The sequence below is a fragment of the Apis mellifera genome, linkage group LG10, assembly GCF_003254395.2.
Source record: "Apis mellifera strain DH4 linkage group LG10, Amel_HAv3.1, whole genome shotgun sequence".
NCBI classification, from domain to species: Eukaryota; Metazoa; Arthropoda; class Insecta; order Hymenoptera; family Apidae; genus Apis; species Apis mellifera.
This window is the reverse complement of record NC_037647.1, coordinates 10,355,011-10,368,220: the sequence shown is the minus strand read 5'-3', so window position 1 is coordinate 10,368,220 and position 13,210 is coordinate 10,355,011. Positions and strand designations below refer to the sequence as shown.

General features: G+C 28.6%; 1 protein-coding gene across 17 annotated transcripts in view; it reads right to left on the bottom strand.

Moving 5' to 3' along the window:
- Positions 1-1,508: 1,508 nt before the first annotated feature.
- The window catches only part of LOC413504 (serine/threonine-protein kinase mig-15), a 31,096-nt gene continuing 19,394 nt past the window's right edge, over positions 1,509-13,210 (bottom strand). For 14 of the 17 annotated variants that reach the window (XM_026443105.1, XM_026443112.1, XM_026443104.1 and 11 more), the window contains 6 exons: positions 9,144-9,296; positions 6,108-6,321; positions 5,811-6,031; positions 5,406-5,723; positions 5,027-5,326; positions 1,509-4,924 (listed from right to left, as the gene is read on the bottom strand). In XM_026443105.1, coding sequence (XP_026298890.1) covers positions 4,841-4,924; positions 5,027-5,326; positions 5,406-5,723; positions 5,811-6,031; positions 6,108-6,321; positions 9,144-9,296 — 1,290 coding nt within the window. In that variant the 3' untranslated portion in view covers positions 1,509-4,840. The remainder of the gene's footprint in view (positions 4,925-5,026; positions 5,327-5,405; positions 5,724-5,810; positions 6,032-6,107; positions 6,322-9,143; positions 9,297-13,210) is intronic. The other 3 variants (XM_026443110.1, XM_026443119.1, XM_026443120.1) reach the window with 1 other exon arrangement.

The following is a 13,210-nucleotide window of genomic DNA, read 5'->3' as shown; positions in this document are numbered from 1 at the left end:
AAATTGGAAAAATATTGAACGTGAAAACTTCGAGAAAGATTAGATAACAATGTACATTTTTAATATATTTTGTCTTAATTTTTTTTTTTAACAAAAAGTGAAAACTGAATTTTACCTGAATTATCTAATTACGAATTGGCAATTACATCTAATCCTTGGTATAATATTCTAATGTGTAATGAAGCACGTGCATAGTGTATGTTATCTATAGATGGTCAAAATACTCAAAAGAAATGTTGCGAGACCTAGACTTAAACTAACGCGTAGTTCTTAGCTTGGCATCACTTTCTGAAAAGTAATAAATATTTTTCAATATAATTTTTGCAAATCTTTCGAATAAAATTTTATTTAAAATTAAATGTTTTTAAAAATCTTTGGAAAGAGATGCCAATTACCAGGTCTCACCAACGAGGAGGTGACTACGCATCGAGACCCATCTGTAAAGAGTACAATAAAGAGAACAGTATATTGCATATTATTAAAATGAATTTAAATGTTAAATAAAAAAAAACTTAAAAAAAAATTGCATAAATGAGGATAAAATCAATCAGATATCGGTTCATATAATCAAATATATCCTCGAGTATATTTTTCATTATGGACGAGTATAGACGAAGAGAACAAATGGTAAGAGAAAGATAGAGATAGAGTAAAAATATTGAAATCAGCGCCATCTCCAGAGTGCCGCAAATGAAACATGTAAAATAAAGACAGAAAATAATAAGAGAAGGATAGAGATACAATAAGAATTAATCATTAGCGCCATCTCTTAGACACCAAAAATAAAAGAATCATTATAAAAATTATAAAAGTATTCAAGAGATGGCGTTCATCTTCAATTCTTATTCTACTTTATCCTGCTTATAAGTACTTCTGACTCTTAAGAGATGGCACTGGTGATTGATTCTTATCTCTATCTCTATCTTTTTCTTACTATTTTCTATCCTTATATATTGAGTTTCATTTGCGGCACTCTGAAGATGGCGCTGATTTCAGAATTTTTATTCTATCTCTGTCCTTCTCTCGCTATTCTATTCTCCTTGTCTTTACTTTTAGCGCACGATTAGAAATTACAGGATAAATAGAATTATTTATTAATGTTATAATTTATTATTTTTAATTTATTAAAATTTATTACTTTAAGATTATTTTTATATATAAGAAAAAAAATATTATAGCTTGATACAACTTATAAATTTTTATCTTTTTCAATTAACCTTCCGACTATATAATAACAATCGATATATCGCAATGAAAATTATAAACAAATAAAAATTGTAAATAATTAATTATATGTACGAATTTTTCTTTCCATTATCTTTCAACTTTCCTTTTATTTAAGTATAAGTATTTTCCATATTTGAAATTAATGATTGCAATTGGTTGTTTCAATTCTCCTATTACTATAAAAGTTTGCAAATTTTTTTTATTACAAACAGCTATAGGAAATATATCGTATTAATTATGATATATATATATAGGATACACGAAAAGAAATTGCTAACGTATCAATTACAAATTGTCCGTATATTTGACTTTACTAATAGTAATAATAGTAGTAATTTTAATCATTGTAATCATAATATACCATGGTGATGGTCATAATGGCGTACGGATAGATAGAATAATCGCAACAATAATGCAATTATAAACTATAAAAGTAATAATTAATATAATATTAAAAAAAAAAAATCATCACTACCATCTTTGGGAAACAATGTGCAAGATGATAAAAGTAAAAATAATGGATGGAACATAGTAATTAACCAAAGGAACCGAAAGTGACGAAAAGAATAAGAGGAATTCTTGCACGAAATTAAATCCGCGAATCCGTTACAGGTAGCAATATTATCATTATAATATTGGAATCCCTATTATTTGTAAATGACCGTCCATACGTGTAGCATTCACTAAAAATTCTATTTTCTCTCTCTCTCTCTCTCTCTCTCTCTCTCTCTCTCTCTCTTACTCGCATACTCTCGCGCGCGCGCAATTGTTTATCACTCCCTGTTCCTTTCCTTCCATCCCAGCGCAATAGAAACTCTTTTTCTCGTTCAAAAAAACAGTCTTTCGTTGCACTAGCTAGATGTCCTCCTCTTTGCATCTAACCTTATTATGAATGCGTTTTTTTTTCCAATATTTCGATGTTCAAAATAAAAAAATCATTTAGAAATTAAATCATTATAAAATCCAAGAACATCGTAAAAATGTTTTGAAACGCATTCAAATAAATAAGTATGACGTATTGATCATTTATCACATACCACGTCATATATTTATTTATGTACAAATAAATAAATGAGTGTACATTAAGTATTTTTTTTAATCAGAATTCAGAACTTGCCCTAATTGATACATTATTGCTGGAGATTTTTTTTATTTTATTTTTTTTTTTTTTTTTTTTTTTCAGTTGAAATTATACATCAACCAAATATTCAACGTTTACTCTTCTAAGCGATTAAAAAATAATTTTACACGTATACACCCTCATCATGTTATGAAATTACAATTTTACAATTATTCAACAGTTTAGACGAAGTGCTTATTATATGTAACAAATATTTTATACACGATTTATATAAATGGTTCGATGCAATTATAAAAGAAAAGTTAACGTTAAATTACATAACGATTCTTATCTCAATTTAAATTTGAAGTACGAAGTTGAAAATAAAACTTTGAAAATAAACTCATCTAAATTACACATAGAACTATTCAAACTAAAATTATCTCTAGTGGAAAGTTCCGTGTAAAATATTCTTATTCAAAATTATAAAATATATTTGCGATATACATATAATACGTTTCAATAATTAAAGCCACAATTTTAACGTATGACGTTTATAATTCAATTCGATATAATTCAATAAAATTGCCCATTAAATTATGAATTTATGGATAAATAATAATTATTAATTTGTACAGTATTGAACGAATAAGAAATAAAAAAAAAAAAGAAAGAAAGAAAATATTATTTCCTATGCATATCGCCTTATCAAGATTGTTTCTTTATTTAAATATTGAACGCGTTTCTATGATTATTTATAAAAAAATATGCGACTGTATTCGATCGAATACTTTTCGCAAAGAGGAGAGTGCAAGTTAAACATAAAAAGTATATTAAATCTTAGAAAAAAATAATGAAATAGAAAAATGTTTTCTTTGCACCTTATCACTTTATGTCTCAAAAACTGCTAACATAAAATCTATTACTCGTAAAAATGCAATTTATCCAACGCCACAAATTACATCGTCGTGATATTATCGTCATCGCCATATTATCTTAAATTGCAAGAAATAGGACATACGAATCCATCGATTACTACAAACTATACAGTTAATAACATTAGTAATTAATCTTTCTTATTCCTAATTTTAGTTATAACATTTTAGTCCATCGCTATTTTTCTATTATTTTATATTGTTAAAAACAATATTATTCTCTCCCATTTTCAAAAGATCTTATATATAAACTTGATGCAATAATATGTACGATTACATTTAACTGTATATCATGGGAGAAATCTTTTTCGAAGAATGATATCATTACGTCAATTATAATAATCTTTATAAATGTGGAAAGAAAATACATTCAATCAAAAATTACTTTAAAAACATACATTACACACACCCCCCCTTGCATACATTGCTCCTATTTTTCAGTTTGCGCGCGCGTCCTCTCTATATTCTCTCTTTCTCGAAATGTAAATCGCAAAAATCCATTCACACTGCATTTTTTTGCTCGCGTATTTGCACTTACAACTATCGAGACAGTTCATATTTCTCTTATTATCATAGAAAAGTTCAGCCACTTGTTACAAACTTATTACGAGAAATTTTTTTTTTTTTTTTGTTTATATAGATGAAAGCATCGATATTGCACAATTCTTTTGCACTTATTAAAACAATACAGTATAATAATTTCTGTTACGAATCGCTAATAACTTATTATTTATACAATTTCAAAATTATTTCGGAAGATTCGATTTACTTTGGACTCGTTCATCTTGACTTTAAAATTATTTTATGATATATATATATATATTTTTTTTTTGTTTATTTAAATACGTCTTTTAAATATGAAAAAAAGTTTTTTTAATGATAATGACATTCAAATATTGGCAAAACATAATGAATTATTATTCGGTGTAATAATGGTTTGTGCATATATTTTATTCTTATTTATTTTCCTCTGTCGAGAGGCATATTACCGTAAAGAAGGAACCATTTTTTTCTCTCATATGCTAAGTTGCATCACGTAAGATGAATAATTAAAAGAGGAGAAAAATTTTCGTACGAAATTATTTAAAAATAACAATTTCGCTTGTAAACTTTGCAAAAACAATTGAAAATATTGTTGAGATATTTTATTGAATGTTTGATATTTTTTTATTAATGTGCAATTACTCGAGCAAACGTATCGATATAGATTATAATGGTCTTGTGGATAAAAATGATAATAGTTATGGTGGAGGTGATGATGATGATGATGGTAATAGTGATGGTGATGACGTTGACGATGACGATAACAATGTTGACGTCGCCTACGACGACGACGACGACGATGATAACGAAGAAGACGAAGAAGGCGACGACGGCGACGACGAAGACGACGTCGACGATGATAATGATAATAATGACAATTGTAATAAGACTGAAAATGATATTGATAATGTTGTTGACTCCAATACGAACATTGCTTGCTTTCCATGGCCTTAAATCCTGGCAGTGAAAAACGAATTAACATGAATGGCGATGATGCGTATCTCGATATACGAGAAAGATTTTGTGTCCTTATTCGTAAAGATAATTTGAGGGCCAGATTTGGCCATATTCGGGATCACCAGTTAGCCATGCCAGGTTTATTTAATGTCATGAAGTAAATCTGGCACGCACTTCCGCCTTTAGCTGACGAGAAAAATACCTAAAATAACCGAATAGTAAAAATATGTAAAAATATACATAAAAATATATTTTAAAAATTGTTAAATTATATTAATTATATAATATAAATATTCACGTATACCTTATCATTACGCTCGCAAAGGAACTTGAGCCGTTGAGCTTTCTTGTGCATGAACACACCATCAAGGTGTCCACTTTCTACGCTTCTAATCTCAATAGCTTTGTTACCCCAGCCCATGATTTGTCCTGTACCGATATATGCAACACTAGTGGGCATTTCACCCCATTGTAGAACCATGGTTTTAGATAATCTACCATAAGTATTCACGTATACACCCTCATTATCATAACATAACAGTAACTGCATGCCATTACTGTTTGGTAATGCAACGATACAATGTGGACAAATGGGGCCTTGAGTCTATGATCAAAGACAAATAGATTTCGACAATAGATTCATGAATAAAGATTAATTATTTTAATAAATATTATTTACTCACATGTTTTGGCAGATAAATATCATAAACCGTAGCAGAATCCAAATCAACAGCGTGAAAACCATCGGCGCTGCCATAAATAACTTTCAATCTCGAACCCTCTTCTATAGTAAGATCGACAAGTAATGGTCTGTGTGCAAGTTCACTGAACGATTTAAACGCCATAAATTTGTGATAAGGTTTCGGAGCCCAAGCATAAATTTCTATCGAATCTTTTAATGCAATGACAAGAAACTTTATTCTTTCGTATTTGACTATCTTAAAATGTACCGCACCCTGAAGATCTCCAACATTAATCCAGCCATTGCGCCGTTCAACTTGCTGCAATAACATCGAATATTATCTATTAATTGCAATTCAATATATAATTGCAATAATATGTAACAAATCAAGAAACATAAAACTTACATCGCTATGTCCATCCGTTCGCAAAATTTTACTCTTAAGCCAAGAAAGATAATATACCCGTACTCTATTCTTTTTTCCACTAATTGTAACCAAAATATTTTGTCCTTCAAGAACTTCCATTTGTTGAAATCGTCTTCTGCTTATTAATTGATATACTTTTCCTTGACCACTTCTATCCAATAACACAAGGCCGTTTTCGGTACCAATTAATAGATTTACTCCTGCAAATATTGTACTGATCATTAAGAGTCTTCTTAAAGAGATGCATATGTATGTATTCATGTAATGCATTTATACCCCAAAGCGCAGCACAAAGAATTTCACTGTTGAATCGCTTCTTGTATTTGCGTATTTCAGGTGTATCAGATGTAAGGTCATGGCTGGTCGGTGTCACATTAACATTTACATGAGATTCCCTTCTAGCTGGTCCCGCACCAAATCCAAAGGTCAAGAAAGATCTCTGTTTCTGTTGATGTGCAAGTAGTTGTGGTGATTTAACTGCTTGCCGGTACTGTAACAAAAAGTATCTTAAAGTTAAACTGGAACATATGAAACTAAAATAGAATAGAAATTAAACCATTAAGAAATATATATATATATTATATATATTATATATATTATATTTCTATAAATATATATATATATGTTATTATAATTGATAATGCAATCAAGACACAAAGTACGATAATTGAGAGAATATATTGATTAAAATAAAAAATAGAATATAAATATATCTAATGAGGTGATAACATGCAATAAAAGAAATGGAAGATACTTATTAAAAATTATAGAAACACAAAAGTTTTTCAAGACAATTTGAGAAGCAGATAACGAATATATATGTATTTCATATATACTACAACAAATAAATGTAAAAAAAAAAAAAAAAAAAAAATATTAAAAATACTACTTGAAAGCAAAACAAGATTTAAGTTTCCAATACATTCCTTTATATATACATATCCAAGAATCTAAAATTGATATAAGTTTAAGAAACATAAAAGAAATAATAAAAAATTAGAATAAACAAGGAAGACAGATCACAAACCTAAGAAGGATGAGAAAGTGAACAAGCAAGTGAGAGATAAAAAGAAAAAGAGAAAGGGAGAGGTGAAGGAAAAAGAAGCTATGTGAATAATATTTGAATTAGAGATTGGTTCCATTCTAAGAGATATCCATTCTAAGGAAAGGACCCGCAAAACCAAAACGAGTGTACGACGAAGTAATGATAAAATAAGAATGTTTGTCATTCCATGCATGTTGCACGGTGAATAGTTAATATAAAAAAAAAAAAATAAAGGGTAAAAAAAGATAAAAAAAAAAAAAAAATAGAAAATTTTGTTGCGTTTTTTTTTTCTCGTTTCCTTTGCACACAAGAGATAATATCCTTCTATAAGAGGAGGCAAAAGCAACACTGAACTAAATTCGATATCGAATGAATACTTACATGATAATTAGTATTGGGATTGGGATGGTCAGTAGAAAGGGCCTTGCTCTTCGGATTAGAGCTCCCACGCGTCCCACAACACACAACAGAATCCTTAATTAGTCACGCTGACAAACGTAATGGGACTATTTTGCGCGGATATTTTTGCGCATAATAAAAAAAAATATAAGTACATATAATAGTGTAATGATTTAATAATTTCTAATTGATCATAAATTCGTTTTTTCTTTTTCTTTTAGATTCATAAAAAATTGTTACACTCTATACTTCTTTCTCGCTTCTCATCTAGTGGAAAAAAATTAAGTCGTTGACATAAATAACCTCAATCGACACATTCGTTCGATATCAACTTTTATTCTCGTTTCTACTTTTATATATTTTATATACATATATATATCCCATAAGACCCTGCGTAAAATTGAAAGACACCTGCGTGCTCTATTGTGTGAAAATTCGTGTTCGTTCGAATCCAAGATGTTCGTACCCAAACATCTTTCTCTCCTCATTAGCAAAATAACGGGATTTTGCATCATCGCGAAGAGATGCATAGAAGTGGAAACGCGTGAGATATCCTACCAACTTCAACAAAGAATATTGAAGAACAGAAAGGTGAAAGAGGTGCTTGAGAAATATCAGTCATTGGCAGGCACTAGTCTAGTAAGTATGATACAAAAAAAAAAAAAAAAAGAAAAAAAAATCGCAAAATAAAACGAAGCGATAATATAAATATAAATCGATAAATTTAAAATAAAAAATTTTAGAAGCAATGAGAGAATTGTGATAAACTCTGCCAAAACTCTATTATTTTTATTACTTTCCTTAAAAATGTATATCGTAAAATTGCATTGTATTTCATCCTTGCAAAATTCAATCAAAAGAAATAATCAAATGATATTCTATAAGTCGAGGAATTCTTTTAAACAGAATTAACTAAGAACTATGTATACAGTTAAGAATATCGTAAATATTCATTATATCGTAAAAATAAATCGAAACGATACTGTTAGAAAAATGGAAGGATAAAAAAATGGACTCTTGTCCTATATATCTATCATACTTCTATAGTTTCCTATACCAATCGTGTATAACTAAAAGAAACTATGAATCACATATTAAAGCTCGCTATCGATGACTACAAAAAAAAAAAAAAAAAAAAAAAGAAAAATGATAAAAGCAACAACAATTTCAATTCGTCTCTTTCGAAATATTTATTATTATTTATATATATATATATATAAAAAAAAAGAAAGAAAGAAAGAAAGTGCATCAAAAGCGAAGCAAAGAAAAAAAAAATCGATCGATCGATCAAGGTGCAAAAAAACTATACAATGATGAGATAAGAAAAAGACAAGATCTCGAAATGCGATCAAATTATGCTGTTGCTTTTAATAATATGCTTTTAATAAAATATACCGTACTTTGTCAACATTTTTTCAGAATCTTTTTTTTTTCTTCACCCCCCTTTTTTTTCTCTCTCTCTCTTATATCTGTCGGCGGTGATGGCCGTCATGCTTACGTATAATATTCTCTTACGTTATATCGTATATATAATGTGTCGTGTGAAACAGGTCATAAGTAGGAACACACGCGTGGAACAACACGTTTAACTATGAAGAGTAATATAAAACACAAGAGAAAAAAAAAAAAAAAAAAAAAAAATCAGCGATCATGGACAATCAAGACGAGATCCCCATTTATAGATTATATATAGCATTTGAACATTTGGTGAAACATGAAAATGTTTTCTGAAAATGCGTGGAAATTTTGCGTACATTCGCGTATACATATAAATGGAGAAGATGAAAAAAAAAAAAAATAGAAAGAGAATGGAGAGAAATGTAATGTTTATGTACACTTTTCGTTGCGTGGAAAAATATGTATCTAACCTCTTCGCTTGTTGTCTTATCCTGTCGCTGGCCAGGCGACGAGGTGAGGAGATCTGGCAACACGGAGCTCGGCCGAGATCCGGGAGACGAATCCGACCTCTGGAAGTCGCCACCGCTGCCTCCGCCTCTCGAACGATCACCGCTTTCTCGATTCTACAAAAACATGGATTAATATTTTAAGTGGTAGCCGATGTTAGTATGTAAAGAAAATAGTGGAAAGAATCAAAGGGGGGAAAAAAAAAAAAAGAAGAAAAATATCTGCTGAAAATTTGAAACCTGAATTTTCTTTTTTATTTATTAATTTAAAGTAGATCTTTAATTCTTCTTCTATTAAGAGTAGTAAATTCTGAAAGAGTTTTTTTTTTGTTGTTTTTCGAATAAAATTCAGGTTTTGATAAAAAGAAAAAAAAACAAGCGGTGAAATCAACGAATATTTTGAAGATCGAATTGAGTAATAGGCGAAGAAGAAGAAGAAGAAGAAGAAGAAGAAGAATATAGAACGAAAGGGAAAGGAGAAATGATGAAATTATGGATAAATGGGGTGAAGAAGAGAGAATTGATCGAAGACAAGCAAAACACTTAAAAAAGAAAAAAAAAATACAATAAAGAAAATAAAATAAATGCACAAGAAAGCAACAGAGTAAAATAATTCACTAAATAATGTAACTTAATTAGTTTAACAAATCTATATATCGATGAAAAATATCTATAAATATATAAAAAATGTATTACTTGAACACTCGAGTTTCAATAGTACTCGTATTCGATTAACGATAAAAAGAAATATTTTATACTTGCAAGAGAAAATATTTCAACTCACACACTGGTGGTAAAATTTATACGAAAAATAATTCTTAGAAAAATAATTTGACACAATTGTATTTTTTATTATTATCGACTGTAATATTTTTCCAAAATTTCAAGGATTGTTTTCACTCCTTCGAATGACAATTCGAATTGAAATATAAATGAAAAAAAATATAGGAGTCGATTAATTTTTTTGAGAAATATTTTTCACGAATTTTTATTTATTCAAAATTTAACGCGCGTGAGTTTTATATTTTTTCCCTTCCGTTAAACGTAAAATATTACTCGAAATCTAAATGAAATTCATGCATGCTAATTAACATGAATGAATTCGTGATAAATTTCTTCGTTTTCATTCGTCTACTGTATATATATATAAAAAAAAATAAACAAACAAACAAACAAACAAACAAACAAACATATATAAAAGTACACACTTTCTAAGATAATAAATGGAAGCAGGGGATAAGCAATTTGAGAGGGTGATTTTTGTACGTATATTCGTAACATTAGCAAAAAGCGTGCAACAAGGTGATATATATAATATTTGGCCACGAAATTGTTGAATACATTGATATTTTCGGGTTTGTAATTATTGCATTCATAGTTTTAATTATTTTAAACTAAATATATATATATATATAATATGTATTTATGTATATCATCCTTTAACGCAATATACACATCACTTAAGATATTACACATCTTACTGTCACCGTATATACTTTATTTTCCAGCACAATACAAACACGAGAAGAATGACACAGTATGGCTAAAATTCGAAGAGATATAATAGTAAAGTTGAATTTGATCGCAAAAAATACGTTTGGTGAAATGAAACACACGCATAAATAATTAAGAATACGTTTGAAAATTGACAATAAATAGAACAACGAGTTCTTCGTTTATCATAGTTTTCAATTATTTAAAAAAATCGATTACACGTGTAATTTGATTAAAATGGCGAACACATGATAAATAATTCTAGCAATTCAAGTGTTTTAGCAGAAGCACACAAAAAAAATTGTCAATTTTCTGCAATTATATGGTAGAGATTTTATAAAGTTAACATTGAATTGAAAACACAATTTCATACCATGCCCAAAAAACACATTGAATTGAAAAAAAGAAAAAATAAATAAATAAATAAAGCATGCTTGGCACATGCTGGCTATATAGCGATAAAAAAAAAACATATATTATCACATATATCAAATCAAATTAAGCATCATGCAAGACAATAAAGTCTCAATCATGATTCTATATAGTTTGAATACTACCACAAAAATATTTGCAAGCTAAATATACATTTATGCATCTGACATGTAACATAAAGGTGTGTACACGCACACACACGCAATAGCAATTTATACTCTGAAATTTCTTTCCTCGTAACATACACACACATACACACATATTTGCACATAATATATCCCAGTTTTTTTTTTTACTTGTAGATGAATTTTTTTTTATAATAATCACAATTTTTTAAAGTTTTTCAAATAATTGTAAGATACCGTTAACGGAATTAACCTATAAAATTTATATCAATGATTAACGCAGTGCTGTCCAAATTTCCACTCGCGAGAAAATCAAAATTATCTTGATTTTTTATCTTGAGAGAACGTGTCTAATTTATATAAATTTATAATTTCAGATTTTTATATTATTTTATATTATATTAAGAAAAATTTGTTAAGTGAAGAAACTTGTATGAAATTAAATATAAAAAAAATACAATTATTTCGTGAAAAAAATGTTTTTAATTTTCCTAAATCTTATTGAGATCGTTATCCTCGTTATTTGTTTTTTTTTTTCGAAAATTGAAATTTGACGTTTAAATCGAAATCACAAATTTTGTAAAGTCTAGAAATTCTAGAAAAAAAAAATAAATAATCTCGGAAATAAATAAGCCATTTTCATTTCTTGAACTACGAAGCATATCACCGTCACTCTACGTACGTAACTATGGAATATATAAATAAATACCTCTACTTAATGTACCTTCAATGGACAGCACTGAATTAATGGTTTCCATTCCCATCCTTTCTTCCCATTTATTTTTTCTATAGATATAAAGAGAATAATCTTTATATTTAAGAGAATATTCACATAACGATTAGTATCGCTCTGTTCGTTTGTTCAAAACTGTTTCGAATTGAAAAGCTTGAGTATGCATGCATTACATTTTTGAATAATCGACATGTTATATCAACATTGTAAAATAAATTTAAAAAAAAAAAAAAAAAAAGAAAAAGAAAAAATTATCGAAAAAATTTTCATTCACTTGACTAGAATCGTACATGCAAGAAAGTAACAGAACAACACTTGATCGTACTATATCCTCGTAAGATTTTCACAAGGATATACGTAAAATATAAATGAAATATTTTTAAATAATGACAAATTCGAACGATCGATCGTAGATTCCAGAGCAACACATTTTTATTCACCCTGTGTACCGAGAAAACTATCAATTAATTTCATAATACGAATTGATTTAAATAAAATGCGAATAAAACAACGTTTAACCTAAAAATCAATCGTCATTAATTTCATCACAAATGTCTCTTACGCATAAAAAAAATCTTCAAATTTAATATAATAATTTGACAATTATGTCACCTGTATGTATATTTGTATCAGAATTAGAATATTGTAAAAATTGTAGAAATATTTTGATCGATAACAATTACCGTGTTGCCTTGTTAACTTAACGAAAAGAGTCGAAGATGAAAGAAGAAGAAAAATGAAAAAGTGACATGAAATTAACGTTGAACCTATACATAGATGTGCGTGATGTGAAAATAATGAAAATGACGTACGGTAGAAACACTTTCATAAATATTTTTTTAACTGCTCTTATTCTTTTTTTCTTTCGGAATCCCGCGACGTTTCGCTGCGACGATCGTAGGAATATTAGCACTTTCCCTTCACACGTTGGTAATGTAGAAACAAGACGAATATATCCTCAAAGAAATTCCATGCGGTTAATCCTTCTCTCTCTCTCTCTCAGCCAATGGAATTCGAAAATATAACGATAGATATCGTTGTAACAATACGATTTCGTATTTTCTGCATTGCATTAAATATTCGTAGATCACTCGAAAGGAAGGAAAGGATTAGTTCCAAAAGAAACGGAGCGATAGTAGCAGTGGCAATAATGATGATGACGATGACTTATCCGATGATGGTAATGTTAGTGGATGACATTGACGATACTAGAAATAGCGCGCTCTATGTTAATAGTAGTAGTATTA